The 25,641-nt window shown below is 50.3% G+C and overlaps 1 protein-coding gene across 7 annotated transcripts in view; it reads right to left on the bottom strand.

The window, feature by feature from the left end:
- The window catches only part of Snap25 (Synaptosomal-associated protein 25kDa), a 361,995-nt gene that overhangs the window by 23,970 nt on the left and 312,384 nt on the right, over positions 1-25,641 (bottom strand). For 6 of the 7 annotated variants that reach the window (XM_055072787.2, XM_055072786.2, XM_055072785.2 and 3 more), the window contains 3 exons: positions 20,937-20,975; positions 19,484-19,612; positions 10,827-10,971 (listed from right to left, as the gene is read on the bottom strand). In XM_055072787.2, the coding sequence (XP_054928762.1) occupies positions 10,827-10,971; positions 19,484-19,612; positions 20,937-20,975 (313 nt within the window). The remainder of the gene's footprint in view (positions 1-10,826; positions 10,972-19,483; positions 19,613-20,936; positions 20,976-25,641) is intronic. The other variant, XM_050181569.3, reaches the window with a different exon arrangement.

The following is a 25,641-nucleotide window of genomic DNA, read 5'->3' as shown; positions in this document are numbered from 1 at the left end:
TGGCGGTCATCCGACAGTCCCGAATTCACTGCTGTTTTCCTACTGATTACTGCTTTCCTTTCAAATGTAAGCACTCTGGACTAACACTTGCGCCTTGACAGGAACCACTCGAAAAGAAAAATTGAAATTTATACAGTAGTAAGTGTCCAATGCGTAAGTAAGGAGACGTGTATTAATGCGAAGAAAATGCGACGCGTAGTTTCGTAGCATGATTACTAAAGTAAAATTACAGCCTAGGCGCATAGCAATAGCTGGAATACAACGCCCCCCCCCCCCCCCCCCTCCGCCCCCCGCCCACACCTCCCTTCCATGCTCTTTGCTTTATTTCATTCAACTTCCTCAAAAACACGACATGTTTAAGTGCTGCAAGCACAGAAGTGCTGTTCATCCTGTGGCTACTTCAAACTTCTGTGCGGAAAAAGCTAGTTGTTCCGTTAGTTCGTTAATGACACCTTTCAATGCGAAAACTAAAGAATGGGCGGCTGGATAAGATAAAATAATCATTAACAAACAAAGCACTTGCTACCTTGTGTCCAATTAAAAGCTGGACGAAGATTCAGTCATTTTCTCTATTCGGGGGACTCGCATCCTTCGCTTACAGATAATCCATGCTGGGGGGGCTGGCTGGACCCCTCGAAAAACAACGCACAGGCAAAAGCTTTACGCCACCCAGATGCCAATTGGCTTTCGACGTGTCATTCTACGAACGCTGATGCGTCGCGTTCCTTTCATGCGGTGCTAGCATCTGGCCGCTGTGCTCCTGTCAGGCGAAGCCAAGTTCTCTTTAACTAAAGACACGTTAAACACACGCAAAAAGAAACCCCAATTTAAAACTTGCTTTCTCTCGACTTTGGCGCCGTCGCCGCTTTCGAAGAGTGCGCGCCTGCGTGTGGGTGACGTCGGAGGCTTCGCTTCAACCTAATCCTTTATTTTCTGACTCAAGCGACGACGCGGGCTCGAAGGAGGAGACACTCACTAAGATGCTCGGTCGTCAGTGAATTCAATTCTCGCCCAGCCCGCTCCAAGAATAATAGGCCCAAGTCCTGTCTGTTTAAATCCCGTGACATTCGCAGAAAGCCCGAGATGCTTTCTTATTACTCTTTTCCTCCTACACGCGCGTTCGACCGCGCTACCCTTCATCGACACTGAAGGATTACAATCACGCCCGCAAGCTTCATGAAAATTTGCATTGCGCGTGATTTGTTATGTTAATTAATGTTTTCTTACAGTTATCTTCCGTGCATGAATGCTTGTACACCTTTTCTGTGCGTTAGGCTTGCTTTTCGTCCTTTTCAATTTTTTTAAAATCTCAATATTTCATCAAACTAGCGGCGCCCCGCCGCAAGTCCACCTTTCTAACCAGCCCAGGCAAATCAGTATTAAAGCTGAGACTACTTCGCAACTAATGTAACCTCATGTGGATCCCACGTTGCGTACGATGAACAGAAGTTGTGAAATGCTGAGAACCCCGGTTAAATAGCTCGAAGAGAAACGCTGCCTCACTCGTCCTTCCCTGCTTTCGTCATTTCAACACGCTAAGAGCTTCCAAGAGCCTCGGTCAACGAACAGAGTACAAGATAACTGCGCATTCTTACATCATCTACATCATCATATTACATCGACAGAAACGCCCGAATTAGTAGTACTCGGCGTGAGCGATGAACAAAGGTTCGCTAACCTGGACTTCGGTGAATGACTAAGTCAAACGCAACGACCCACTAGACAAATGAGTTAGTGAAGGCATTTAGGGATGATGCGGAAAGGTGGAGTGAGTGACTGACGTCTGAGTGAGTGGGTTGACAGTGAGCGAGTGTATGAGTGAGTGGGAAACACGTCTGTGTGACAGTGAGAGCAGACGACACGGCACACCACCAGCGAGGACGAGGAGGAAGAGGAGGAGGAGGAGCACGGGTGCAGACGACGACGACGACCACGGGCACATCCACCTTGACGCGAACGCCCCCACTCGTCACCACGTAGAGCGAGGGCGCAGAAAGGAAAGAGAGGGGGAGGAGAGAGAGAGAGAGAGAAAGAAAGGACAAAGAGGGGAGGAAAGAGAAGGAAGCAAACGACACGGCAACACACACGAGACAGACATCACCAGCTCCACCACCACCAGTAGCGGTAACAGATGCATCGCCGGCGTCGTGACCATTCCAGCAAGGCGCGTCCCCCTTGCGGAGGAGCACCGCTATACTATGGCATTGTTACTCTCTTCCACTGAAAACGACGTGCCAGGATGATGAACACAGTACGGTCTGGAACATAGATAACTAACGTGCCGACAAGGCAAAAGCGGGCTGCGTCAATAATAACGATGACACTAAAGCTTACAGCGCCACCTATCACAATGGTGGCCTAAGCCTTGCATGAGCCAGAGCAACCGGAGAGGCATCGTCGTATGGGTTGCAGTACACCGAGTTAGAAAAAGAACTCGCAGCTTTGCGAGTTGTTTAATGTGATAACTTAGTGCGATTCTACTTGCGTTTTACCATAGCCCAAGGCGACCGCGTTTTGTAACGTCGGCCTCAGCATCGTCGATGCAGTGTTCCTGCATATGCTCTTACCTGCTGCGGAGGTTTTAAACACAACTTCTGAAACAGGTATTAAGTGCGAGAAGTGAAGCCAGGCTACCGCCATCTTACCTGGCGCCCGAAAAGACAGGGGCTTTACTGAAGAACAGGAAGTGCTTTCTTACTTCCTGCGTGCTTAAGAAGGCTAATTTCGCCGTACAGATCCTACTGAACGTCTATGTGCTATTATTACTTTAAGGATGGAACCTGAATGTTTTGGCACATTGTGTGGGAGACCATGATACTCAGTGCAGAGCCAGATATAATATTTACACCACAACAACTAATTTTTATTTTTCTGTTTAACCTAGCGTTTACATTAGCAGAGCGGAAGCACTTCAGCTGTGAGAGGAGCTCTAGCTGGCGGAGCTGAATTTAGAGGTAAAGTACGGACAAGCGCTGGCTTCACCTCTGCTGGTAAGAGTTAGTTAGTTAGTTAGTTAGTTAGTTAGTTAGTTAGTTAGTTAGTTAGTTAGTTAGTTGGTTAGTTAGTGAGCAAAAGCAACTGGGACTATGATGCGCCAACCACAATTTAAGAAGCTGCGGCGGCCATCCCTCTAGGGTAATACTCTGCTCGAAATGCAGGTAAGTGTCTCGCGCGTTTCTTCGGATGGTTGTAGGAGGCGTTCGCGGTACGCTACTCCACCTGTGGCTACTACGTTCACCCTGCACTATTAAAGAAGCAGCAGTCGGAAGAATGGCTAGCGATTGTGTCAGTTGTGTGGCACTGTGTCAGATTCATCACAGACTCACCGAGACGGTTACACCGTTACGAGCTACTTAAGCAAGCTAACTCAACAAAACCAGGCTAGGATTGGGCTCGGACCACGAAGGGGCCCTAAACGTACTCTATATATACCTACGATGGACTGGTAGAATGATCTCGTAGGCTTGTACGTCGGACAGTGGCACGCGTACGGTGGCTCCCTAAGTAACTGATCACCTCGCAACATCTCTCCCTAACGTCATAGGCTTTCGCAGCGTCCGCTTCGTGTTAAAGATTTGAGAAATGAAAAAAAAAATAATAACCCGGCCTCCTGATTGAGCAGCGTCAACCTGCAATGTTTTGTAGAATTTTCCTGCACTGAAGGGAACCAAACACGAAATACCGCCCTGCACTTTTCACGTCACGCTGACGTCTTCGGCGCGCGGGCTCGTCTGTTAATTCCGAAAGTAAAGTTCCAAGCTTGTTTGTTTGTTTCCCTTCCGCGTAAGGACTGAAAAAAGAGCGACGAAAGAATAATCCATCACTCGAAACCGACCTAGCGTTTCTCTTATGTAGGCAAGATGTTTTAACGAAACACCGGAAGAGAGAAAGTAGAGAAAAAGGCTCGCCTGCATAATTCGCGGGAAATAATGTAGTAGCGGTGCGCTGACTACAGTTAACTTGCGGCCCCTACGGCAGCAGCACGGGCTTCGTTCCCGAATGGCACCATCCGAGCGAAACGTTATTTGGAGGGAAACGTTATATCGAGGAAACGGAGAGCGAACGCGGGCGCCACGGCGAAGATCGCGCTAAACGGCGGAAACTTGCCGAGCCACTCGTACGCGTTGGGCTGGTCGTAACACGAACCGGGCAAAAAAAAAAAAACACCGACCGTCACTCGACGAAGCAGCGAATGCCGGGTGCTTCGCGTTAACGAGGAGACGCCGGCGCTGGCGCTGAAGGCCGGTAATTTGTGTACCACGTGCACGAACACGTCTGCTAGAACGTCCGGTTAAAGCAATGAAAAAAAAAAAAAAGACAGTTGGCTGCTTACTTGTAGAGCCGTGGACGTGATACCGAAAGACAGACCTCTTTGTTTCCCGACCTCACGTATACTATACAAAAAAAAAAAAAAAAAATACCAGCGCGCAGATTCGCTCTGCCTAACGCTGCTGTGTCTGTAGCTACGTGTTTGCGCGCGGAGCTAGTAGCAAATTTATTTCAACTTCCAATGATGGTGGTATATCCGTCTCGGCAGTTCGAGGCAGCCGAAACAAAATTTACCCTACATAGCCCATTAGGGAAGCGGAGGAAGTACTCTGAAATACACGTTAGAGCGATAGAAAAAAAATAATGAAAGAAAAAGGTAACCGGGCTACATACAGAGACAACGTTGCACTCTCGTGGACTTATAGCCACTACGCTAGCCACACAGCTATAGCACGTTATTAGGGTAAACTTCAATATGGCGTCACCACTCCACGTTTTCCGTTAGCACGCCACACCATTCGCTTCGAAGTGCGCGTGCGCCGTTATTCACGCGCATGCGTAGTAGGCGACCGACGGCTTTGGAAACGGCACTAACGGTAGAACGTTAACGCTGTGTCAGAGTGCTCCAGTATGCACGCCGAAAGGAATAGTTCTACTTCAGGAAAACGACAGCGTCCTCACCATAGTAGCTACCGAACTTTAGCCGATTTACTGAATTCAAGCTAAGTTCGCGATAGTTATCATTTCGGCCCTCACTGAAATAAAAATAAAGGCAAAAAGAAGAAATAAAGAAGGATGAGAAGAAGACGAGTTCAGCATCGTAAACATAGAGAAAGACCCTGGTGTAGCTGATAGGCTGCTATACGCTGGAATAGCGAACGACTAACCCAATACCGAACCGAAGAATATAAGGACTATAAGAAAGGTCGGAAAAGAAAAGGCAACCAACCAACCCACCAACCAAACAAACAAAAACAAATTATCTAACCCAAGTTACACAAAAAAATATGCTAGAACGGCCCATGTTGTGAGTATTCTAGGACGTACGCAGCTGTTTCATAGCCAGTACCGTAAATGTTAGCCGTAGTCGCAACCTCTTTGGCGTTACTGTAGGGCCACTTTCGCAAGAAGAAAAAAAAAGTAAAAGAGAGAAAGAAGAAAAACCGAAAGAACACCGATCCTGCGGTAGTGAGAGCGATTTACGTCGTAAATCATGTTGTTCTGACGAGATCGTTTTACGTCGCGGCGACAAAAGCCTCTTTTCCTCGCGAGAAAACCAACAGGCCCTACGGCAGCTGTTCTTTTCCGCCGTTTTTTCCAAGACTATCTGCGCTCGCTTTGAACTAGCTGTGGGGACGGGACATGTACCTTATGACTAAGCGGATGATCCTGTCATATCCTTGACAGGGTGTGTCGACCCCGGGACGCGTGGAAATCCGATAATGGTGTCGACAGCAATTTGCATATTAAAAACAAGGCGTTGCTCCACCGACAAGCCTCCAGCAGTCGGATGCAATACATTCGGTACCGAGTCGTCGACTTTTGCGCGCGTGGAGTCCTTTCGCTTTCAGCTGCTCCGCGGTCCCCACTCAATTATACCAGAACGGCGCAACGTTACGAATCGCAAATACGCTACGGCGGGCAACCTCTATTTGGAGAGACGGTGAATTCTGCTCAAATTGCGAATTCGAACCGATCGGATCGGTGCTCTCCCCTTTCTTGCTTCGTGCGCTAAAGAGAAGGTGGTCAGACGTTTCCAATACTTGATGCTTTATTCTCTGGCGGCAAATCTGATTTCTTGTGACTCGCGCTTGGAGGGCGATACGAGCCAAATCTTTGAAGCGCGCAACTTGGACGGAGGTCAGTAGCTACTAAAAAAAAAAAAAAACGAGATCGCGCATGAGTTAGGATAAATTTGATAACTCGATAAAGGCGTTGGGGCAATGTATATATGACGAGAAGTGTCCTGGGGCCTTGTAAAAATAAGAAAAAAAAAAGGCGAATGAAAAGAAAGACACGAAGTTGAGAACGGCGGCCGAACGTGAAAACCTTCAGCCTGGAACCAACGTCTCAATACGAGAGCATTTCTTGGTCATGACTGAAACTTTTGGCTGTACGAAACAGTCGTCAAGTGCTCTTTACTCGCGTTTGCTTCGCCACAGCTATACCTGAAGGGGAGCATGCCACTTGAGGAGGCGTTTTCTTAGGATTTGTTTTGGCAGCGAGTTCTGCGCCGACATTCGTCTGTCTATCCGATTGTTTCTATAGTGAATATGGGTGCCTACTTGAATATAAAGCGTAACTTGGGGATCTCCGGCTTTTTCTAACGTGCTGTTCAAGCCGCGTTGGTTCCACGTCCACCGCCTGCGCGGGTGCTTCGCGTGTCTTGGATCCGACGGGGAGGGCGTCGCAGCGAGTGTCGTCTCGGGGAAGACACGTTCCGTCTTCCATACGTTGGCAGCGCGCTGACGGTTCCGCTGTCAGCCAACTGCCGATCGTTTCAATTCTCCAGCTTCCCCCGACTTCGTCTGTCAAGTTGGGACGGCGTTCACAACGACGCGGTCTCGCAGTAGTCGACCACTTACTCCTAACGCGTATTAGAGTCACTGCGCAGTCCGCGGAAATTCTGGCCAGAATTACGCATGCTCACGTCCCGTGACGAATCGCGGCCATCCGTGATAGTAGACGTCGGAAGTACCTGCGCGTACTATTTCTACGCACGGGCAACCACGTTAACAGCGGGCGATCCTTCTGCGCATTTCGCAGCGCCGCCAGCACGTGGCGCGCCCGTGACCGCAATGCGACGCCATCTAGATTGCCGACGCCTGAACAGCCGTGAGCAGTGTGGGGAAGGAGGTAAAGGGACGGCAAGATGACAGAGACAGGTAGGAAGAGAGTGCTCGGGGCTAATTAAACTTAGCGGGCATAAAAATGCTCTGCCAGCAGAGCTATCAAGCTGCCAGCACTTCTCCGCCTTCCTATCCTTTTGTCACGTTCTCGTCCCTTCTCCTCCTTCCCCACACTGCCCACCGCTGCTCAGGTGTGAGCCGAGCGCTAGACAGTTACGGTGCGGTCGACCAAGCTTTCCTTTTCTCTGTCAACCCTCCCCCCTCTCTCTCACATCTTCACCGCGATTGGCCACCAACCTAATTCTACTTCTTGCCCCTGCATGGCGTCGCAGCCGCTAGCTGCGTGGAGCACTAGCATTGCCGGCTCCCACTCGCTCCCTATAGATACCGCCAAGTCAACTGCTGCTAAGTACAAGTGCGCACCGCCGATCACGCTGTCCTCTCGCGACCATGACGTCATGTCCGGCAAAAACGCTTGAAGGAAACAAACTAAGAACACTCGCCACGTAGCGCAGTTCGCGCCCTTCAACGTAAGGCAACTTTAACCGCGCACGACATCTTTCGAGCCTCTTTTTCACTTCCAAGAAGCGAGCTAAATTTTGATGCAGATTGTGAAAGACTTGTTTCCTTCCCAATTGTTCCTCCGCCCTTCGTTAGTATCTCACACGCCGACGCAACTGCCGTTATAACAAAACGCGACGGACGGTATGAAGAGAACGGCCTCGACAGAATACGTTTAACTAGAAAGTACAAACCCTGAAACTCGATACTGCTTCAATAACTGATTATCCGGCCGCGCACAGCGTGCGATGCACACCGGAAGTTTGCTGCACCGTGCGTTCGACTACCTGTGAAGGGCTCCTACGAGTAAACTACACGTTTTCTTTTTCTTTTTGAAAGACAGGGCGCAGAAATCCTGGATAGATCGGGAGCCGTTGGCAGTAATGACCTCGTGTGTGTACGCGAGAGAGGAACGCAAAGCAACGAAGATCAGCTTACTGGTGAAAGCAGGCTCGCCTGGCTGAAATATTTACACATTAGAAAAGCGAGCCTAGTTCCCGCGAGGAATGTAGCACCGGTCGTTACGCGGTAACGCTGGCGCGAGGGGGGGGGGGGGGGGGGGGACGCGAGCGTCGTTAAAGCTCGCGTCTCGAGACAGGAACGAGGCCCGTGCTGCCTAGGGGGTGTCGTTTGCGGATGGACGCATTCCTTCTTGAGGAACCGCCGCCTTAATTTCCTGCTTGTGGGGGACGTACATACGGTTGGCCCCTTGATGCGAGTCCAGCTCACCCTATCTGTTTCCAAGAAAAACCCAGATAGCAAAGCGATAACGCGAAAGCCTTATTATTCATTGCGTTGGTAAAAGATTCACAAGTACAAGCGAGTTTTGAAGAAGGAAAGCTTGGCCTTCCTGGGCCGACATCGCATGAATGCATCGAATGATTGCTGTGTGGTTATCTGAGCTCGTTTCTCGAAATTTTTCGCGTCTCGAGGCTATCGTTTTTTCCCCCTATATAGCAATGAAATAACTGATCGATAAATCACTGGTCGTGTACACGGTCTCTTAACTATTATTTGAAGCCTATCACTATTCAAGCATGCATTATTTCGACATCTCTTACGTTTCATTTGAAATAACAGGTCAAATCCCATTATCGGACGCACCTTAATCTTATCGGGAAACAAACAGCTTGTGCGAGACCCCCACCCACTGGGACTACTCGCCAAGAAGCCACACCTTAACGCCACCTGGCGCAGAACACACAACGCTAAGCTAGACGCGCGATCTGGTGCGTACGACAGTAGAGAACGTACGACGCCACGGCAAAAACACCTACAACGCAACCGGCTGTGGCACAGGTGCTACACCCGACAACTACGTTAAAATCTAGCGTAGGTGGCTAAAAAAATGCATTCAGAAAAGACCCGTGTGAGGCATTTGTCAGGTGTCTGTTCACTGAATATTAGTGTACAAGAGGTCTTTATATTAAATTGATCTGCGACCGCTGATTGAATGCTAACGCGGTATTTGTACTGAACAGGCACGGCCGCGTACGCCCGCTTCGCAACGCGCAAGTCCAAAAGAGTGGTCATCGCTGCACTAGATTAGGTGTGGCTTCTCCACCACACACGGGGCATATTAGGCATAAAAAAGGAGCGCATTAAACAAAACGGAAGAAGAGGTCGCTATGACGACCTTCCGGGTGACTAGACTTGAACAAAAAAAAAATTAATTAGAATTATGTTAAAGAGGGATAACAAAAAGAAGAATGCTGCGCGAGGATCTGAATTAATGCGCTAATGTATTTGACAAATGGCCTAAAACGAGAAACATTTGGAGAATATTAGAAGAAACAAAACAGCACACCTTGTCGAAGCGAAGAAGAAACAACCTCGAAGGATGCGCGGAAAGCTTTCTCGTTTCTGTCTCTGTGCGTTCTTTCGCACAGAGAAAGAAAACTTATCTCCCCTCACGTTTTCTAGCACCCTAAATTAACAGGAATCCAAGGAGCGGGGATATGTTTTCCTCTGTTCTCAAGTAGACAGAACATGACTACAGATATTCAAAAGCCTGGCTACCAGGACAAGGACACGTACGGTCGCTGTCGAAAGTTTGCAGTTTGTGAGCGCGGCTGGTTAAACAAAAAAAAAACATACAACACTGCGTTGTCGTTATACCTGCACAGATTTGAAATCGGAAGAGCACACTGCATGCCCAGGCTGCGGAAATATTCCGCTTTTTTTCTTTTTTCGCATATCCCAAGCACCGTAAACGTTTGAAGCCGACTGCACAGGTGTAGTACATAAGCACTCTGCCACGTAACCGCTAAGCGATATACAGTTGCTACTAAACCGCACGACCTGAAGAATTCAATCCGTGTTGCCGCCATACGGACAAAAGAGACGCATCTGCTAAACGGGACAGCGTGCTTCCTAACACCGCACCGCTCTTAGACTCCTATGTGATATATAGGCGGGAGTCTGCTCCAGTGTGACAAGGTGTGTCGGCAGGTGCTCGCAAAGAGAAGCGGTGTTGTTGTGTGACATGTGCGTGCCACGGCTACACTCCGTCTCAACGAATACAGGCGCCCGCCCCACTGGCCACGCGCCAGCCTGAAGGCCGGCCCAAAGACCGGCCCGTCATTCTCTATGACCCGAGCCGTGCTGGAAATGTGGAAACGGAATGAGGAAATGTAAACGCTATCGAGACAGGCAAGACCTGATCTAGTATGCGTTGCATATCGTTAGTATGTATTTGCATGTGGGTGCAAACCACAACAAAGTTTCGCGCGTCACTTTCTCGGATACAAAAATGTACGTGGAACATTAGCCTCCCCCCCCCCCCCTCTCCTCAGCTTACCTTCTGCACACATTCTTGCGTCGGCTGAAGCGGTCCCTACGATAACGCCGCGTTTACTCCGTACTCAAACGCAGGGTGAGATATCGGGGCACGAAATATGCAACGTCACGGTGCGATGTGCGCAAAAGCCCCTGCGCCAGCCAAGTGTATAGTGGTCCGCGTACTTCGGACAAACAGTGGAGCGTTGAGACGGAGTGAATATAAATGCAATGTGTGGCGCGATAATGGATGTGTGTCGCTTTAGCGTGGTTTGTGAGGAGCGCCGTCAAGGCAATGGTATTTTTTTTTTTTCGTTTCTCTTTTCTGCAGATGCGGGCGCGACAGACCACGTGCGCGTCCGAACGTACCTTCTGGTTGATCCTGTCGATCTGCCGATTTTGCGACTCAATCTCGCTGCCCATGTCGATTGCCATGTTGCGCAGATTCCCGATCATGGTGGACACTTGAACCATGTTGTCTTCCATCTCGTTCTCACGGTCGTCGTTTGTAATTCTGCAAAAAAAGAAAAAAGAAGAAGAGGGAGGAGGGGATAAGAGAAAGTCCCAACTGCACGGCTATGGATTGGATTACGAGGCTTGCGGTTATTTTCCCAGTAACCCAAATCTATGCACGCAAATGTCTATGTTCCCCAAATGTCTTTGCATGCCCATCTAAAAAAAAGAGTGGTTTCGACTAATGATGTTTTGTGTCCAAAAGGAATTAATACGTGAACTATGAGTGACACCGTAGTGGGAAAGGAAAGGGGGGGGGAGGCGACGAGGCAAGCTTCAGGTTGATTTTGACCACACGGAGGGCAGACTGCTATGACTCTCGGGTACTTAACACTCAGGCGGACGTTAAATAGCCTTACGAGTGGTCAAAATCAATCTGTATTAGAGCACTTTGCCCAGACATATCGGCTCAGAATTGATTATTATGAAGTCCTTCGCCACAAGCCACCGGTGAAATCGACCTACGCGCCCGTATTAGCTCAGGAAACGGGACCGACAAACAACCCACCTAAGGTCACTCTGGCTGCGGGTAGGGCCAATACTGGTCCGCGGACCCTGAGCTACTGGGGCGAGAATTCAATTATATTCCGGGGGTTCGCGCATCAAAGCCGCGATAGGATTACGAGGCACGCCATAGTAGGAGACTCCGAATTAACCTGGGAATCTTGAATCTATGCCTTAATCTAAGTACACGAGCGGTCCTCTCTCTCTCTCTTATTTTCAATTCGCCACTACTGCAGTGCGAGCGGCGCGGCAGGGGTCGAACCCGAGACCTCGACCTTAGCCTGCTGGCGCAATAAACGTCACCCAGGGTGGGTCTCCTACGTCGGCATTTTCAAATCGCCAGCTTTCTCTACGTTTTCCTTGTCTGTCTTTACGAAAATTCCCTTGCAGTCTATGACACTGGTGGTCTCAGGAGCAAGGAAAAAATCGGCAGTACATAGTCTGCCATGCTACCCTACTCCGGCTCGTAATATTTCGACAACTCTCCTACTACACGCCCTAAGCTTGCAAATCACGTGCGACGGCTGCGGCATCGGATATAAAGAGTGGACTGCATCTTGCGACATTCCAGCCGCCGGGTCGTGGCTCACCCTCCCAACAACAGCAAACGACACCGTTATTTGCCGGTCACGCACAGGTTCAGTTGAAAACTTGGGCTTCCTTTCGGCAGTGCCTTTCACCTCATCACAACCACTGAATGTACCATTTCCACCGATCAAAAGAAAGCACGGCGGAAATTCCACGGTAATTATTTCCCCGAACCCTTCCGGAACTCACACATTCCCTGATAATGGCAAGTTGGCGAGATTTTCCCCAGCGGTGGACGCCCACCCAATCAGGGAACATCCGACTAACACATACAAAGAGAAAGAAAGAAAGAAAGAAAGAAAGAAAGAAAGAAAGAAAGAAAGAAAGAAAGAAAGAAAGAAAGACCAGAGGCACGCAAATTGCGTCGTTTCCATTACGTTGCACGTGATGCGCGCTTTGTTCTCATTTGCCTCGAGGCGCGTCGCAGGTGGCGATCGATCGGGCTCTCGAAAGAATCTCTCGTTCTGCTCTCGTGCGCCACGCGAACCTTCGCGAGGAATGAAAGGCAGCACCAGCAGCTCGCCGGCATGCACGGCAGACACCTGCACCATCTCTTCGTGCTCGAAGCACCCGCACTGGTTTCTCGGCCCTCGGCAAGTCTGGGCATCGATTTATGCTTGAAGCGAGTCCGTTAGGCAGGAAAACGGTAAAAGAACAAGCAAGAATAAACAATCTCGCTGCTCGTTGGCCGCGGCTTGTTTAGCACCAGGCTGGCGCCCCGAGTGGAGGTGCTGCCTCTCTTTTGGTCCTCGCGTTCATTACGACGAAACACTCGTAAACAACAACAACAACCCAGGGCCACTCAAAACAAGCATTTCCTTTTCTCTTTCCCTCTGTTGAATCAACGCACTCGTAAATAACGCAGCCACGGCGAGCAACAACTTGGAGGAGTCGTGCAAACAGTTCAGGCACGGGTGTAAATCAAGACATGAAATTGAGGGGGAAAGGGGGAGGGGTGTAAGCAGGGAGGAAAATTATACCTTTCACCAAGCGATTCCAGCACACGGTACGGCCTAAACGAAGCCAGCATCGACGTTCGAACGGGCGTGAAAAATAAACAAAACAAAGAGCGAGCGAGCGAGCGAGCGAGCGAGAGAGAGAGAGAGAGAGAGGCCGCTCGCACAGCATACCAAACATGCGATAGAGCACAAGAAACGAAGATTGCGCAGCGGTACAGTAGTGAGTGCATTTGCTGCGGCTACGGCTACGGCTGACCATTTGCCGGGACCGATATCGAACCGTGGAAAAGGCCGGAAAGCCGACAACGCCGGTCTGGCAGCGAAGCAGAATCAATGGGGGCGTGCATATATAGCATGCAGGCTTATGATGCCGCAGCACGCACGGACCACGCAACGGTAGTTTACGGCTTAGAGAGAGAGAGAGAACGAAAGCCAAACCCGGGTTCGGGACGTTTCCTTCTTGTGACTTTGTTGTCGCGCACGAGCTCGTCCGCGCATGGCGTGACTACACAGCGCGCAGTACGCGACCGGTGCGGGTCATAATTAGACACGCGGGCGGGTTCGATTCGCGAGCCGCACAAAGGAAGGGACCGCAGGGAATCCGTCACGCGGCGCACGGCGGTCGGTGGACGCGCCACTGTTTTAACTCGTCGACTCTTACGTTACCCGACTATAGCGACCGGTCTCGTCACCGAACAGCGGTGACAGCAGCCGCCCGAAATTCTACAACCATACGCGGGTAGAGAGGCTTTCTCGAGGTGGCAATCCATGGCGCAATAAGAAGGCCGACGCACGCGAGCGGCGCTTACGTCCAACGATTTTCCGAAGACATTGTTGAAAGTGAGCGCCGTTTGCGCATTTCGATCTGCGTCCCCCCGCCTTCCGGGCTGTGCTCGCGTTGCCGTTACTACGTCTAACCGTCTCCGTGTAGTGAAGCGAAGGCTACAACTCCCGTTAAGTCAATCGGCATAAGCAGCGTCGGTTGTGCGTTCCGAGACGGAAGGAGCGCTCGCTCATTGTAAGCCGCTAATCCCGGCGAGAAGCTTCGATTGAGTCGGCGTCTCGCGGAAGGTGATCACAGGCGGACAATGTAAAAGCCGCCCCTTCTGGTTCTCTATCCTGATTGGCTGACGCGACGCGTTGTCTTCACGGCACTGTGGCGAGACAAGCGCTACTTCCACGAATAAGACAAACGGCGCGCATCGCCTCGCTTTTCTTGCGCGTCGCATTCATGTAAACTGTAGTAATGCGCTAGAAAGTCGAATCTAATTGACGCTACAGGTGAGGACAGTTCGTCTCGCGTGCTGCACGTAAAGGCTAGCGTGTCGCACTGACGGAAGAGAGATGCCTGCCGCCGTGCGCTCTCCTTTATTCGCCGGCGGAACGAAAAACGCTTGAAACCAGTCCCGGCTTGTTTTGGACGAGGGCAGATGCTGTTACGATCAGCCTGCGGGGGCTTGTGATCTTCGGAGAGTAGACCTCCGAACCCTCCCCGCCCGCTACGACGACTCGCTTTGCAAAGACAACAATGCGCCTCGTCAACATCCCGACGGCACCGGCATGTCTAGTGACGGTCGGCGGACCGAGTATTGTTAGTTGATTCGCCGTCGCCTTCACGGTTTGTTTGGAGCAAGAAAACTCCCGGAACAGGGCGTTTTGCGGTGCGATCTCAAGCGCCCCAGAAGTCGTCACAGTCAATGGACAGATGCGGCGGCTAGTGACTGCGGGGTCAGCTCTGGGATCAAGAGGCGCCTGCTCGGGTCAAGATCCCTGTCTGCAAGAGCCCTCTCACCTCGGTGTGTTCAGTGAAACCTGTGCGGAAGTATGTGTGTAAACCCTCCTCCTCAAAGGCGGGTCGACGACGACGACGACGACTTTGGACTATCCCATTGGTCGAAGGTTGAACGGCCGTTTTCTCTCACCTAGGGATCTAGGGCGGGCAGAGTGTCTTTAAGCAGCCGTTTTGCGGCGCTTCAGTATGCATTCTCTTTCAGTCATGTTAGACTGATTAACTGTAACGTGCTGCACCCTTCATGTAGATACTGTAAATAAATCCCATATTCCTCGTTCTCGATGAGAACAAGTCCCTCTCTTCAACAAGTCCTTAGCGTGAATGAGTCGGATGACGGCATGGGCCAGCTACCATCTATTTCATGCCCGACCCCAACCCTTACGATGCACCATACGTGACCGCTATCGGATAGTAATCCCTCCGATGCGCTGAAGAATGCAACACGCCAACGTCGCATTCGAGTAGACGTAGCTTACGTAGCAACGGCGAAGCGCACACAGAGGCTCCCGTGGGTTCCCCTCCGGCGAGACGACGCGATGCGTCACGACGGTCAACAACGGCGAAACTCGCGTTTCCGGGAGCGCCCCGCCGACGACGAGCGTCCCAACTTGGGCCCGCAAATATTAGCGAGCGTATACTGGGCATAAATCACCCGGCGACGCCACGTCGGCCGAACCGGCCGTCGGGGAGCGAGGAAGCGTGCAACGAGCGGGATGCACGCGAACGAGGTTTTCTAGAACAGGCGTGGCGTGCAAGAAAACGGCTTCCAAACGCGACGCTGTCTGGTAAGCGATCTTCATGCAGAAGCTCCGTAACGTATTTCTTCTTTTCTTTTTCGATGCGGTTAAGCGTGGAGACGGTGACAGTGACCCGTGGGTGCTGGGCCGCGTACGGGGGAGCGTCGCGAGTTATTTTGCTGCCCCGCCTGCGCAAGAACACAACCCTAACCGTGTGACAGCCTCACTTACAACAGGGACGCGTTAAGAAAACGCAGAACTCGAGCCGACTTCCTACCGAGTCTATTACGCGAATTACGGCAGCTTATACACACTCCGTAGCGCGTAACTCCTGCAAAAACCCTCGCATGCACAGACACACACACGTCGTAAAATTTGAGGCCACGGTGTAACAGTGTGACGCTTGGTCATGGTGCTGCGCCACGAGACTGCCACCTTTCGGGGTGCGATCTCGCGTTAAAGACTGCGCAGGAGCGGTGCTTCCCAAGGGCGACGTTAGGAGTGTATACACAGACTGCCGCAAATGACGTAATAAACTCAGTCGGTCAGCAATCGGCACGTGCCTTACATTTTCTCTGCACGTCCCTCGTGTGTTAGCTGCGCAGCTGCCATGCGGGTCGTTGACAACTCGCCCGATTCGCGATCCTTATAAGACGACCACGAAGACGTTGGGTCGTGAAAGAACGCTAAACCTGCGACCCGGTGAAATCGATACGCAGGGAAAGAACGCTTCGTCGCGATCGAGGCCGGCCACGAGTCATCCTAGCCGTTACCCTATCGCAAGCACGCACCTGACCTCCGGTACAGCAACCAACCGCGGTGATTGATCTGCTTATTTCAAAGCTTTCTTACAAAGTTAGTCGCTTTTAAGCTATTAAAATAGATGCTATAAATAAACAAAAGGGATGAGACGTAATAGTTCTGCGGAAACCCGCAAGGTGGAGGGACGTAATTAATAAAGAGAAAATGAGACATCCACCCAATTGTAGCAATTGCTAAAAAAAAAAAAAAACCCATACGGGTTCCTTCAAAGAAAAGCCTCGCAGTTGAAGAAAAATTCGTCGTGGTCCGGGACTCGAACCCGGGACCACCGCAGCCGAGTCCCGGACCAGGAAGAATTTTTCTTCAACCGCGAGGCTTTTCTTTCCAGGAGGCCGCATGGGTTTCCTTTGTAGCAATTGGTACAATTAGGTGGATGACTCTTTTTCACTTTATTAAAAAAAAAATGAATGAGACAAGATACACGAATGAATAAAAAAAAAACGGGGGCGGACTGGGTACTGGCGCTCCCTCTCGTCTGCAGCTAAATAAATTGTGGGCATTAAGGTCCCGAAACTGGGTCCTGAAGGACGCCGCATTGGAGACCTACGGATTAATTTCGAGCACGTGGTGCCCCTTCCAAATGCACCCGAAGCACGGCATACAGGCATGCGATCCGCAACGGTCGGCGACCGAACCCGCGACCTCCTGCTCCGCAGGCTAACACCATAACAGCGGAGCCACCTCAACGGGTCTTTCGTCTCATCGTAGCCAAGAACTTATACATACAGGCGGACTCAGTTCGATTATGAATTCAAGTGCGCCCGATAAGAGAGCTCGAGTTTGAGGCACTTTCGGAGGAAACGTCGAAGGTCGAGAAGACTACGAGAAAAAGAACCCGGCGGTAATTCGGACGCCGAGGAGGCGAACGAAGACTTCAACGCTGTCGAGTTTATCGCACGACCCAAACAGCCACGGCAACGTAATAGTCGCACGAGGCTTCGTTCCCCGTGCCTTTCAATAACAGGAGAAAAAAGCGTCGTGGCGCTGAGTACGACGCGTTACTCCGAGCCACCTGCAATTCTTCGCGCAGGAAATGGAAATGCATCTTACAGATCAGCAAGTGCATTCTTCGACGCTTGATTAAAATGCACGAGGAAATAGGGGCAAAAAGAAAAGGAACCTACCGCCTACACATAGGCCGCTCTGCGGGGAGAGCAATTTTCGGCGCGAAGAAGCCGACGATTCACACATAACGCTATAGCGTCGGCGCCACTTCCGAAAGCCGCGTCGGCGGAAACGCGGAAGTGGCAGCGGTAGGCGCCACTGCGGAAGGGGCGGCCGAGAATGAAGTGGGGAGGCGTCAAACGATTTCCTATCGCAGGCGAGGAAGCACCGTCTCTCTACCTCCCCTACCTTCCCAGCCACCGCTGCCCCCCCACAGTTCCCTTTCCCCTTGGCTTTTCAAAACACGTCGGCTACTCCAGCGCGCAACCAACCACCCCACAACTTCCTCCTCGAAAAAGAGTCAAAGCAACGCCTCCTCTTCGTCTAACCGTCGATGGCTGACAGGCGGGAGGGGGAGAAGGAGAGGGTAAGCGGCGGAGAATGGCGGCGCGTCAAAGGCAGCTTGTGTCCAAAACGGGTCCCCACAAGCGATCGAAGGAGAACAAAAACGGGACGATAGGGAAGCGGGCACTGAAGAGCCGGCGCATAAGTGGGTAGTTGCGCTTGCCCGCCGAGCTACCGTTGGCCTGCCTGCTTGACTGCTCGCTTGCTTGCAGGTTGGGTGGCTTCAGCGGGGCCCGATGATTATACACTGCCTCTGCGTCGAAGAAGTCGTTACCGAAGTTGCGCGCTGAGATGGCGGGGGCCCGGAGATGATAAGCGACTCTCGCGAGACGGGACGATGCGTCGGCGTACACAAGGCGCGAGTCGAAAGCGAATGAGAAAGTCGAACCAGGCGCGCGGAGAACAAAAGTGAGATGACGAAACGTTTTGATTCGATACGATCGAATCGAAGACCAGCAACAGTGCGCAGAAGAGACGCGCGACGCGAAGACCGACTTCCTGGAAGTGCAAGGTCCGAGAAGTCGCTTGCGGGTGACACAATACGCGCGAACGTGCGATTGTGCTTTGGCTGGAGGCGTCACTGATTGATTGATTGACCTATCGACCGACTAATTAATCTATCGACGGACTGACTGATATTTCGATTACTTGATTGATTGATTGACTGATTGATTTGATCCATTGACTTCAACGTCTCACTGATTGATTGATTTGATCAATTGACTTTAACGTCTCAAAGGTATCTGCCTACAAGAGACGCCGTTGTAGACCACACCTGAGTAACTTGATACGTTTGGGATTCTTCAACGTGCAACGCCATCTCAAAACTGAGTCAATTTTGCTTTTTCCGTCTTATTAAATTACATTATCGCGACAGTGAATCAAAGCGGCAATGCCGCGCTCAGGAGACAGGCATAGCCGCCAGAGCCATCGCGCCGATTACCCAGTTCTCGTGTGATCAGTTAAGGTTCCTAAGTGCAGCCCTTACATACCATAGAGAAATTAACTAAGTAAAATATTTGCAAATATACCTCCTACGGTGTTCGAAACACTTGTCTAGAACGCGCGAGATACGTACTTCGGACTCCGCTGGGGATATTAGCGACAGCAGGGATTACGAAACCGGGTCGACATGATCATGTGCGGCTCCTTTTACTAGATGCCTTGTCTCATCTTGCCCTGCTGGTCATCTATTGGGTGAGCAGCTGCTCTGATCGCCAGAAATGAATTAATTCTGGGGTTTTGCTTGCCAAAACCACGATTTGATTATGACGCAGGCCATAGTGGGGGGCACTCCGGATTCATTCTGACCACCAGTGGATCTTTAATGCGCCCTCTATGCACGGGACACGGGAGTTTTTTTTTTTTTTCCTTAATTTCACCCTCACCGAAGTGCGGCCCCCGCCACCTCGTGCTTCAGCAATCGTGAGCGTCAGGAAAGCGTGCAACACTCGGTGCAACGCATCTCGGCACAACACACACAGACTACGTCAGATATGCAGCAGCGAAAACGCCTGCGCCCCCAAAATTCGCCACAGGACCGGCCGGACACACCGAAGGTGCCAGTTTAAGCCGACGGCAGCACAGGTCCCCGGCACTCACCTGGCGATGTATCCGCTGGTTGGACCGGCTCCGTTGCGGTCGTCCATGACCCTGGCAGGCTGACTATTCACCACCTTCCCGTCCTCGTTGGCCTTCCACGTGCTGGCGTCTTCCTTGAACTCCTTGCCCCTGTGCGTGGGATAAATCGCATCGAGAGGAGGGATTGGTCTCATCAGTACTGTCCGCGTGTATAGGGCGCACCAAAAGTCCACAAATACTTAAGATATCTTCGTTCTGCTCAGCACTTCACCTCCTTTATTCTTCCTTCTTTTTCTTTTTTTTTTATTTGTTTTGAGAGAGCAGGCCGAGTAGGGTTCCTCCGACGTACATCGGAGAGCTTTCCTTCCGTGCTTCCAAGCACGCGAGTGTACACATAAAATGCTTTCTCCGCAATAATGGCAATATCGCTGCAAAGCCAGATTTACAGGCAGCTTCGATCCAGCGATAATTGCATCCAAGGTACACTTACTTCAAAATTCGTGTTTAAACCTTTATTATTTTATTATCGTATCTCTGCGAAAGTTAAGCAAGATGCCAAGGAAGCTAAACGAGATAAAATGTACTAGAGTTGCCATAAGGAACCTAGCAGCCACCCCTCGAACAAAATGAGCGTCATCAATCCCCGCAAGGAAACTTTCCTGCATATTGGGCATTCGTGCGGAGAAGACATACGGTACCCCTACAGCGTCGAATGCAAACTATATGCCGCAATTTCAGACGATTCATCAAAACTTTCGTGCCAGAATAAGAAAAAAGAAACCTCAACATATGTAGCACTCACTGAAACTAAAGCGGCTCAAGTAAGCTTTTTATCAGTTAGTTCATCGCCGAAATCTCAACTAGATAAGGGAACACATGGGTGATTTCCCACTTTATGCCTTAGAAATGGGGAAAAAGACGGCACGACTACAAAAAACATTGCCAAGCTCTCAGTAGACAATCTGAACATTTTTAAAGGAAAATGTTATCTATCTCGTTAACCTTGTGAAAGCCCAAATGCACGCAGGTAAGCAGTTATCCGTTATCATAAGTGACAGCTGCGAAAACACGCGACCCAAACGACTACACTAGAACAGGCGTCCCCTGCACACATACCAACCAAATACCAAGTGGTGCGGTACCTACACCAGATTACAGAAGGCAGGAAGACATCAAAATGTCTGACCCCCAAACGTTCACAAATGCACAACCACCAAGGAGGGGACCAACGCCAGTAAAAAAACGCTAAAGCAATCAAATGCACCTAATAAGCGATAGGCAGCAAGCAAGGTGAGGCCCACCACCAACGCAGTCACACCAACTCGACTCCACACGCCCCCACCTTCACCGACATTGCACATTCCGGTAAGCAGAGAGCGTAAAAGGCCCCTCTTAAATGCGACCCGATCAAAGCCAGCACCACAGCGTGCGCTCCACACGCAGCCCCAATGGTAGCACTTCGCAAGGCATTTACGTGAGTGTCATGGCCACTTCCTCAGCCCTAACCAACACCCTGAAAGGAGAAAACAAGACGAAGCGAGGTAGACAATGAGAAACTAATACAACGTGCACAAAGATAGGAGGAAGCACAGCTCAAGCCACAGCATCTGACAGGTAAGAGGAAAGGAATGGAGGTTAGCAGTTTAGGCGCAGAAGAAGGCAACGTGAAGATAAAGTGAGATATGATCGAAGGAAGGAAGTTCGAAAGAAATCGTGCACGTAATGAAGCTTACATTGGACACTACTATCTGCTACAGCATCTGGCAGGTAAGAGGGAAGGAATGGAGGTTAGCAGTTTAGGCGTAGAAGAAGGCACCGTGAAGATAAAGTGAAACATGAGCGAAGGAAGGGAGTTTGAAAGAAATCGTGCACGTAACGAAGCTTACATTGGCCACTACTATCGTATAATTGCACAGTGTCCAAAAGAAAACGTTCGTACACAGGTTCGCAAACGTTTGCTTTTAACTTGCCAGACTATGATTAAGGCAGCGAAGGTTAGTGGAGCAAGATATAGGCGCCGCAGAAACCAAAGACAGCAACGAATACGCTTCTGCGGTCCCACTTCGACCCACAACAACACCGCAGGCAATACAAGCAAGAAACGATCACCACCATTACACGCAAGACGACAGACCACGAGGCAGGCACATCACGACGGCCACTCGAAGGCGTGGAGCCGAAAAACCTCCACCGGAAAGGCTATAGCTGGCAAGAACAACAACGTTACAGAAGGGGAAAAAAACCACAATGATTCCGACAAAACGTAAAAAAAGTCCACTCGCCGCACAGTGTGTCACCATATCACGTGTACGAAAATGTCACAAGTACTTGCCATGCCTGAAACCAACACACCGGCGTACTTACCGTACCACTGCACGTTACCCGCCTCGTGAAACAGAGACAAAAGCTTTCACCTCCGAGATCCGAACCGGCTCTGTTTGAAGTCTGTCAAAGCGCTTGGGTTCACTGTATTGAAAGGGGGGCTGGCTGGACAGATAGTTCTCCCAAAAAACTGCCGCACTAAGTTTTTCACTATTGGGCGTTAGCGTGGGGTAGTTAGGAATACCACGTGCTGTTAGTCAGAAGGAATCAGAGATGATGTGACCCCGCAAAGGACACTGGGGAAAAAAATTTGGCTCTACTTTGACGCGTTGTTAGTAAGAGCGTCACGTATGATGGAAAGGTTTCAACGTGGCTGGAGAGGGTATAGGAAAACACAGCAAAGATCTACGAGAATTCTAAATGATATCTCTTTTTACACTTGCAAGCACCAGTGTGCCTTCTCCTGGACAAGTCTCAAACTCGAGGAAAACACGCCCTAACGAAGTTCCTGGCACCACCGCTTCGTGTCACATTAAGCTCAGATGCCCTCCTCTTCACATCGAGCGTTCGTCACCACATTTAAGGAAAACACCTAGTGGACATTATTTACAGTACAGTGAATGTCTTTACGGTAGAATACAATGAGCACAGCACCTATATTGCACTGACTCCACAGAAAGAGAAATAAAAAATGTAACCGATAAATGGAACACTTCAGCTTGTCCTCGCGACCGGCGGATTAGTCAATCCTAACGAGGTATCGGCTAAACGTAACTATCCTGAAATTCTGACAAAAACTCGCCACGATTCCACCTGCGGTTCTAAAGAATCCGTCGAGCCCAACTGTATATGTATATTCCTATCTTTACGCGCTGAACCACGAAGTCTGCTACAAAAATTTACGATAAGGAACTGTGATCCCTTAGTCCCTAGAGGAGCTGCATATACGGGCCGGTTCAGCCAGCACGGTAACGACGTGCCATGGATTTCCCTAAACTTGCTCCTCCTGACTTCGAAACGGCTTCGTGACTTTGCAAAAAAATTATAATTTTGAACAAAATATCACGTATACATCACACAATGCGTGATGATTATACACGCGCGAAGAGTCTTCTTGCATAGCTGTGGCTTATAGCGCTACGAGTGCTTGGAAATTTAGAAAAGGCCAAGCGTAATAAAACAAAGTTGCAGGAACGTTTGAAACAAGAAGCCCGTATATTGAACAAATCCACACTCTAACAATCATTTCTACAGCGATTCAACAATGGCAGCGCCAGAGTTCCCTGTGGTATACGTTTTGTAGGAAGCTCCGCGGGCTGAACACGCTGCGCGGGAGCTCTTTCAAATTGCGCGCAGTCACCAAGACGACTAGCGAAGCTCACGAGCATTGAATGTGATCCGCTAAGTACACAACGGTCGGAATAAACATGCGCGCGGGCCATTTCACGAATGCCGAATGCCTACGGTGTGTCGCTGGAAGCGAAACCATTTGCGTTTGCTCGTGAGGAGCCGGAGCACCGCAGACAGTAGCCCTCGCAAGAAAGAAAGAAAAAAAAAATCTGAGTAAATAAACCACGCGATCTGAGTGCGCAGAGAGGGCTGGACGAGATGGGAGAAAAAAAAATAGAAAGTTCATTTTCTAGAGACGTGAGTTGTGCGGAAAGCTTCTCTCCCCTCTCCCTCCCCGTCATTAGAGAAAGGGCAACGCCATTACCGCGAGACGCGCTTGCCGGGTTGAGAGCGGAGTAAGAAAAAAAAGAAGAAAGTAAATTACGCGGCCGGTCGACACAGAATAAAAAATGCTCTCGCTTCCCACAACGGCCGAGCTTCTCCGGGAGGCAGGAACGCAAGACGTCAAACACGACACAGAGACACGACGACTCGAGCGGACCAACGGGAGGCTGCGAACTTACTCGGAAACTCGTTAAAAATCGAGTTTCTTCTGTATTAACGGATCGACGTGCCGTCCTCTCGGAGTGCCTGACAGCCTCTCCGGTGGTCGTTAGGCCTATCAGAAGAGTAACTCAAAACGACTGTAAACCAGTCCAGTTTTTCTTTTTCTTTCTATTTCTTCTTGACGGCGGTCGCGATATAGAGCATATCTACGTAAGTTCGCGTCCGAGCTGAAATCCACAATCTCGAAGCTAATCTATGCTTAGGCGTACGAATTATGAAAACGAATTACCTAAAGGTCACTTGCACCAGGAGCAGGAATCGCGGCAGTTTCCCGCTTTTCCGAAGTGCCATCAAATGAGGTTTGAAACTACGACAAACATTAGCACATAAGCGAAGAAAGAAGGGCAATCTTCAATTTACGAGGCAGCGAAAACTTCCACTTAACAAATCCCAATTTTATGAGCCTGTTGATCGAAGGAGCGAACACATCACGATTCACTCGGACGGAGTCACCAAAGTCGCATTCTCTGTAACCACACTAGAGATATCAAAATATTACTGAAAACTTCTTCACTCTGCTCCAGTTGGAGTGACCTACGCTTGTAGCAGCACGTTTACAAAGCTCGGTCGCCGGAACGACACTCAAAAAACCAGATTGCGAGGTTTCACGAACAAAAGTGATGCACAGGCTATGCTAAACGCAGAGCTGCGGGTTAACTTACAGCGCCAGGGTTTCTTAAGAGAGCACCTAAATTTAAGTACACACACGAGCGTTTTCTCACTGCGCCCCCACCGTAATGCGTCCGCCGCTGTCGGCAATCGAACCTGCGACCTCGCGTTCGGCAGCCGAAAACACCAAAGCAACAGAGCCGCCACGCCGGGGGTGAACGAATCCTCCGAAAACAGGCGGACGCCCGGACAGTACGACGAGTGGCTCATCGGAAAGGGTCGTGAAGCTAAGGCAGGGAAAGCTCGGCATACGAGGTACGCCGCGTATCGACGGACCATAGGCCGGCCGGAAGCGGAAGTGAATTACGCTGCTCGTGGTATCGACCGGGAAGTCCTCCGCGAAACTTTCAGGCAACCAGGAGACTAAGGACAACAAAGAGGACGACAAAGAAACGATGGGTGATCAAACTCAGCTCGGGACGCCCCCCCTTCGACAGGACCGAAAGTGGCGCGTCACTGGTGTGCCCAAGGCGGGTAGAAAGACCGACGAGACGGAACTGACAGGCCCAGAGCGTGCGATGGCCCCCAATATGGAATCTAGGTCTTCCGACGTGATTGATCGGCCGTTCCGCTGAGAAACCGTAATAAACAGGTCCTGGTCGAACAGCTAAACAAAACGAAAAACAAGAAAGATAGAAAACGTCCTGCTAACAGCATGTAGAAACTACTACTCCTCGAATGACGGCATCGTGGGCGCACTAACTACCATCAAACGGATTCCTGTAACTGACCCACGTTACGCAATACAGCAAGCATCGTTGGATCGGGAGTGCCCGTTTCCTTTATTCTTTCCAGCAAAAACTTCTAGGCTCCGATGTGCGCGTCAAACACGGAACTAATTTCGATTCCGACTTTCCCTCAACCAAACTACAGCGTTGTTGGACTGGACTACCACGGCAGGTAACTTTTCAAAGCAGTCAAAGAACGCTGCGCTACCCAGAGCCACTCGGGAATAGAACGACGAAAACTCGCGGAAGATATCAGGCTGCAACTCACAACCTCCGGGTATGCAGAAATGTCGACCTCAAATGACCTCTAAGGCAGATTTCAATCGTACCTACTTTATTTTAAACGAGAAAACCATCGCAGTGACTATTGAAGAAAATTTTTACTCTAAGGCCTCGAGTTTTGCTTCATACGCTGAAGCAACCCGGAGAAGCCAAAACTTAAGATGAAAACGGGCTATTTTTGCAACTATAATCCGAGTAGAAAACACACAGACTTCACTGAAC

The sequence above is a fragment of the Dermacentor andersoni genome, chromosome 7 (assembly GCF_023375885.2).
Source record: "Dermacentor andersoni chromosome 7, qqDerAnde1_hic_scaffold, whole genome shotgun sequence".
Classification (NCBI taxonomy): Eukaryota; Metazoa; Arthropoda; class Arachnida; order Ixodida; family Ixodidae; genus Dermacentor; species Dermacentor andersoni.
Note: the sequence above shows the minus strand (reverse complement) of the source record. Positions and strands in the feature narration are given on the sequence as shown.